Raw genomic sequence first — 6,845 nt, forward strand, 5'->3', positions numbered from 1 at the left:
GTCGCGTACCGTAGGACACATGTTTGTGTAGTGTGCTGATTGCAGTTTGGAATTTATTAAATGAATACCATGGGATACAGTTTGGGAGGTTATGCAATCGTTTGTGACCTAACGATTTGTTTGCCTTCTTTATTTAGCTAGATTTTTATTACAGTTTAAAACGCCTAAAAGTATGCAAATCAACGCAAACCAAATTAGTGATTTTTTTGTTGCAAATTGCATACCTCCTGGCGCTTAGCAAAGCCATTGTGGGGAAATGTTTATTTACACCAGGGCAATAAAATTCAATTAATTGCGAAGGTAAACAAACCAGGGACTCTGTGGTGGATTGCTTATAGCAATGTCTTAGTTCATTGGTTCAAGTAGCCATTGGTTACAGCAACCGTGGTTACACTGAATATCGAATAAATGTAGTTAGTCTTAGTTCACTCTTAGAACGGTTTACATCGTCTTTCAATCGCTCCCACAGATGCTTAACAGTCTTTAAAGTTGTTAAACCTTTAAAACGTTCTGAAGACGCTTATATGACTGTCTGTTAAAACTATAATTGGAGTTTTGATGGCTGGCTTTAATCATCCTGTAAATGTATTCTTAAGCACGTTTAAAGACTTGTTATTTGAGACTAAAGCATTAGGATAAATTGATCTTATTAAATGCATATAAACTATACAGGTTGTACATGAAATACGATATTAACGCAAAACGTGGATAAGCTGAGTATTTCTATCTTCTGCGTAAGTTGTATTTTGCAGTTTTCAACCATAATATATTTATTTTTCTTTTCCTTTTGCTTGCAGTGGTTGATTTTATTTCCTGCAAAGATTATTAGATATTTGTCAAATTCAAAGGATCTATGCACGGAATAAAACTGATAAAATCGCGATTGTGTAAATATGCGTATACCAGATTCCGCGTATCTCTGACACTGCCTGTACGAGGAGATTCTTAAAACTTATTAGTCTGCACAAGCGCTTCCTAAAGCTATGTGCTGTTTAAAACGATCTTAGCCACACATATTGCACTACAAATCAACTGAACTTGTGATCAGGAAAGTCCTTCTGATCTTAAGCCAATGGAATCCATTTTTATTGATATGATTGTTGATTTTTGAGTCCAATATGCGTCAGTCATGTTGATATTTTGATAAATAAATTGCCTTTTTACATGGCAAATAGAAAAATGGCAATTTCCAAATCGCTTTTCACGCCATGTTTATTATGACACAGCTTTTGGTGTAAGTTAGGGGTGTTCAGTATTTTTAAATTTTGATAGTTTATTTGCGCCTCACCTCTTAAAGATCGCCTCTTAAAGGTCTAGAAATGGTTTTAACTAGTAGTTTTAACAGAGTTCTGTAGATGGGCCCTTTCAGTCTTAAGTGAGTTTTATTATTGTCTTATTAGGTCATACACGACATTCTGACAAAAAAGGAAGACTTAATGATAAGGTTTAAAATGTTCTTTGGGTCTAGGCGCTACACAAGAGCCTTCCCATGCAAGATACAGAATTATAGCGTACTTTTTTCCAAATTGAAGCGTTTAAAAAACGTTTTGTACTGCGACGTGTTCATCACTCTATCTGTGTATAATTGAGATGATGAGATGGTGTTCGTTCTCCTCCGTATTAAGACACCTAATACAAATAAGATGGCTTGCCAATCCATTTGGGACGAACACTGGTTCAACATTCAATCTACTTAATGCACTTCTCCAATCCAGAATCCATGTCAGAATGGCATCAAGCATCACTAAACGCTTTCGATATTTCCCGCGCACTGCCGAGCCATCGCCACGCCCATTTAGCTTCTTCCACACGGCGTGCCAACGAGCTGTCCCAAAATCAAATTAAACTCCCTTGATTACATTTTAGCACCGCACAGCGAGACACAGTGGACAGGCGCAAAGTGTGCCGCGGTGGTGTCATATCCTGCTAATAGAAAAGTTTAATCCCATTTCCAATTGCTACCATGCGCTACCCTCTTCTTCATTATCGTTTTCACTTTTCACAACAGGTAAAAACCGTGTCGATGCCGTTAATCTCATGGTGCACGTGCTCAACTCCATCATTATGCTAATTGATCTAACCATCGTTGGACACCCGATCAAGCTAAACCATGCGTACTGGACGACCGGTATCGGGGTGGCCTACACGCTTTTCTCCATCGTCTACTACCTGGCGGGCGGAACGGACAGGTAAGGACAAGTCCCCTCACCTCCTTCTGGATGCGCGATGTTTTCGGTAATGTAGGGGAAAAAATATATATCTCGTAGAAGCGCATCTACGCTCACATATCGTACAATTTGTGGTGGATTAATTAGGCTGTCAATTGTGCTGGTGGCTGGCCGCATTCGGCGCGCTTCTCTCCAGGGAGCTAAACAGTGTTGTTGCTGCCACTCGCACGAAATGAACTGCTTTGTTACGGGTGTGTGTATGTGTGTGAATAAATAATGGCATCAAGCGCAAGGGGGCAACTACACGGCGCCTATGCCTATGCTGAGAGAGAATGCGCGAAAATGTCGATGTACGTACACCAGTAGCAGCACCAGCAGCAGTAGTGCATTAATATTTGAGCAAAGTTTAGCGCTTGTTTCGCAAACTTTACCTATCCCGTGCTGGAGCAGAAGGTATATTGCCATCTGAAGGAGATTAGCAAGGTGGGGTTACACAGTGGTAAGAAGCTCTGTGCACTTCCAGCCATCTTTACGAGATGAGGTGAACGAATGACGCCGAAAGGCCATTTGTTTGCCGCTCCGGAAGATGAAGAGCAAAATTAATCAAGCTTCCATTATTCCCAAGGTGGTGATAATTGTTTACAGCCGATACAGTGCTTTTGCTGTTAGAACTTTGGTTCGAAAAGGTATGGCCGGAAAATGAGCTTTTCTGGTTATATCGTCAAAAAAGATTAGGTTGTGAGTTAATAGAATATTTGTTGTTTAATTCCGTCCATATTTATATCGGTTAATAATTTTATTTGAGATAGTCAACTACTTTTGAACCAAAGTTAAAATTATTGCCTTTTAAAGATAATATTTTACCTCGTCAGAACGGCAAAAATATCAAAAATAACAAAATCACACGATACAACACAACCATTGCATACCTTCAGGCGCTTAAGGTATGCTAACAGTCACTAACGGAAACGAACGAAAAAAATAACAATTAATTGCAAATAAACGATTCTAATGTTTTTACTATGTTCTTAATCTACTTCTCTTCTTCCTCCCCCCCCCATATCTCTCTCTCTCTCTCTTCGCAGACACAACGATACCAACATCTACAAAATGCTCGACTGGACCAAGCCGGGCAAATCGATCGTGATCTGTGCGCTCGGCATCTTCGCTGTGTTTCTGATGCACTTCCTCTGCTACTGCCTGTACTGTCTGCGGGTGTGGCTGTACGCGCGCGTCTGCGTCCAGGGCAACAACAGCAAGTCGAGCAGCAACGAGAAGATCACCTCGATTACGCGCACCCTCTCCTCGATGGAGGAAGCGCAGCGGGAAAACTTCCTCAACCCGACCGCGGTCGTCGATCTGAAGTGAGCAGGCTGAGTGGTGGATGGGGGGAGAGGGGAGGGCAGAAGCAATGAGTTGTCCAATGCACGAAAGCACAAGCTACTGCTGCGGTCCTTATCGTTAATACCACCCCCCATTTCCTTCCTGTGTCCATTTTATCGTCCATTTCCTGGTTTTCCACCTTCCAGTATTCCTTATACATCCTCAGTAGTGTGCGCTTAGGCAAAAGAATAGCTCATCATTATCATGTTGGTACTCGTATAAAACGTATGTAAATTTTCATTTCGCTCTCTCTCTCTCTCTCTCTCTGTCTCTCTCTTTCTTCCCTCTTCATCACGCATATTTCGCACGCTGCTTTCCCGTCATCAATCGCCCAGAGAATCGCGCCATGACGGACGTGGTCCCCCGCGCCAGGTGGCCTCACTGCGCTAGTGCACTTTCTGCTCGACCAACTGCTCCCACACATGCACTGACACACCCATAAACACAGAGTTAACAGCGATCCGATCGGTTGGAAGTGCAGGCTAGGATGGCGCAGCCCGCGGGCGACAACAGCATGGTGTGGTGTTTGTGTACCGGGGGTTTGTTTTCTTTTTTTTCGGTTTGAAGTGTGTGTGTGCTTCACGTTTATGTTTTTGGGCGGAGGATGATGATGCATCCGTTTGTCCCGCGCTCGCACCGATTTTAATCCGACAAGTTGTATAGTTGCCATAACCAAAAAAAAAAAAAAAAACAAGGGGATCGTCAGCGAGAGCCGGCCATGCAAAAAAGGGCGGCATATCTGTTTCTTTCGGTGGCCGCAGCAGCAGCAGCAGTATTAGCCAAAGCACCGAAAATGTTTCGAAATTCCAGTATAGGCGGAGGAGGGTAGGGACATTCCTCACATTCACACTCTCCCTCTTTCTCTCTCTTCACCGGCTCTGACTATTTGGCTCTCTATCGTCGCGGTTTAGAGGTACGCACGAATTCCAAGGCGTATGGTAAGCAGATTTCAATACTCGCATTTACAGTATTTTTCAGCATTTTTCAGTTGGTTTGTAAGTTTAGGTAGTGAATTTATTAAATGATCCCTTCAAGAAACAAAACCAGTCCGTTGTCGTTCAGTTAAAGGTTTTTGTTTGAGTAGTCAGAAAGGGGAGAGGGAGTGAGTGAACTGCATTCCCCGAAATAAAAAGAAAGCAATGGCAAAAGTATGTTCGTTCCTATATTTCACCTAAGCAAATTGCCACTCGACAGGAAGTAATGTTCGTTCCTCCCCTCCTCCCATACCACCACCCCCTTCCATTCTAGCTGCTTCACTGTCTCGCTCTCTCTCACACACACGCTCTCCAGAGTATATTCCTCCCGTCCTAGATTTCCGTCGGGTTCGTTCCACAGTAGTAGTATCTCTCTCTCTCTCTTTCCCGTAATCGTATTATAAAAATCAAACACACCTCCAAACAAAAGGAAAAAAGAAGAAGAAAGTGAAAAAAATATACAAAAAAAGCGGAGAACAAAAAAAAAAACAAACCAGTAAAGTATAACAGTGCAAACCAAAATCAAAACAAAACAAAAACAAAAAAATCACCGATTGAGCGCCTACCGCTCAATCAACCACTGACATCACTCACGAAATGTTAGATCTAGCGTATAAAGTTACTATTTGCTCACAACACAACAACAACAACAACAACAACACTGTTTTTCCTGTGTCTCCCAGCGATGGACGGTGGCGATGGATGCACAGGATACACAAACAAATAAAAATAGCATCAAATATAAGAAGAAAAAACAAAAACAAAAACAACACAACACACACATACACACAACACAGCAAATTAAAACAATACAACTGTTGGATCCGTAAGAATGCGTCTTTAAAGTACAGTCGTTGATTCTAGAAATATATTTGAAGACATAACAAAACAGTATCATAGCAAAGAAACAGCAGCAAACAAACAAACAAACCAAAAGAAGAAGAAAAGATGAGGAAAGAAAAAGAAAACACATTTAGATTTGTTTGGTGGCAGCGTTTGAGAGTGCAAAGCAGAGGAAGCAATGGAAGTTGATAAGTAGAGTAGAAAACAATGATGTGTGGTATGCGCGTTATTTAGTCTCTGGCAAGGTTGGACAAAAAAAAAACATCCAAAAACATTGGTGATATATTCTCAGCTGTTAGCAAAACTGGATAGATGGAGAGAGCGTCGGAGAGAGCATGTGGCCCCATTCCCGCGTGTGTGTGTGTGTGTGTGTGTGTTTGTGTGTGAGCGTAGATTTTAGCAATAAAAATATTGAAGTTTGGTGTTGTCACACACACACACACGCACAACATGGGCCAAGATTGGAAGAATCTTCGTCCCTGGGATGGCGGGAAAAGGAAAGACAAGCAGTAAAGGCAAGGGGGAAAACACACAGATTTGCTAATGTGTACCGCTAGAGGAAGCATTTTATTGAGATATAAATATTGAAACAGACAAGCAAGTTCGCGGGAGGAGGAGTGTGCCGGGTAGGGAAGGGGACGTGATTGAGGAAGAAGAAGAAACAACAAAGTCAAACTAGGCAAAGAAAACCAAAAAAGACAACAAAAAAAACATTCCATTTATAAGTTGATTGGTTTGTTTAGAGTGAAGTGAATGCAAAATATATAAAAATCATGTTCGAAACGGTGGTGTATGTTGGAATTGAATGCAGTGCAGTTGAGAAATGGAAGTGTTTATTGTGCTCGTATGATATTTTAAAAGTAAAGGTAAGTTATTTAAGGTTTTCGAAGGTTTTACTTCATTGTTCTATTTTATTTGTTATCTTTCACAGAACCGAACAAAAATATTCCTGAAAATTGCACTGTGTCAGTGAGGCAGTTTAAAATGTATCTTCCATATAAAGTAAAGCAATAATATTTTAATTTGGACGTTTAAAAAAAACGCTATAACCTCCTTCCTTTACTCAAGAATACCAATCAAGAAGTCTTGATTAACATTTTATGTTTCTTTTAATGCTTTGCGTCGAAAGAGCACGCATGCAATGTTGAATGCAATAAAGCTCTCTAACCTCTAGGGGTGATTAATTTTCATGAGACCATGGGCAGTGGTTTTCAGTTCAAGTAAATATTGAAATTTCTCAAAATACACAACTGTTAGAACAAAATTTTCAGTTCAAGTAAATATTAAAATATCTCAAAATATACAACTGTTTAATTAACAAAGTTTAATTTTTCATATTTTTTCAATCCACAAATATTTAGGATGCCATTTTTCTGAAAAGCAGCATGATTTGTATCAAGATCTATTAAGGAGAACAGGTCGATGCAAAGCCCGTTGCTAGGTTGGCATTTTCTGCTCGCTTTTTACAGTTTTATAA

At 40.6% G+C, this 6,845-nt stretch overlaps 1 protein-coding gene across 5 annotated transcripts in view; it reads left to right on the forward strand.

Annotated features, from left to right (window-relative positions):
- LOC120957494 (protein rolling stone) overlaps positions 1 to 6,151 on the forward strand; it is a 53,114-nt gene extending 46,963 nt beyond the window's left edge. For all 5 annotated transcript variants that reach the window (XM_040379720.2, XM_040379722.2, XM_040379721.2 and 2 more), the window contains 3 exons: positions 2,009 to 2,189; positions 3,254 to 3,532; positions 3,887 to 6,151. In XM_040379720.2, coding sequence (XP_040235654.2) covers positions 2,009 to 2,189; positions 3,254 to 3,532; positions 3,887 to 3,941 — 515 coding nt within the window. In that variant the 3' untranslated portion in view covers positions 3,942 to 6,151. The remainder of the gene's footprint in view (positions 1 to 2,008; positions 2,190 to 3,253; positions 3,533 to 3,886) is intronic.
- Positions 6,152 to 6,845: the final 694 nt, after the last annotated feature.

Source organism: Anopheles coluzzii, chromosome 3 (genome assembly GCF_943734685.1).
Source record: "Anopheles coluzzii chromosome 3, AcolN3, whole genome shotgun sequence".
Classification (NCBI taxonomy): Eukaryota; Metazoa; Arthropoda; class Insecta; order Diptera; family Culicidae; genus Anopheles; species Anopheles coluzzii.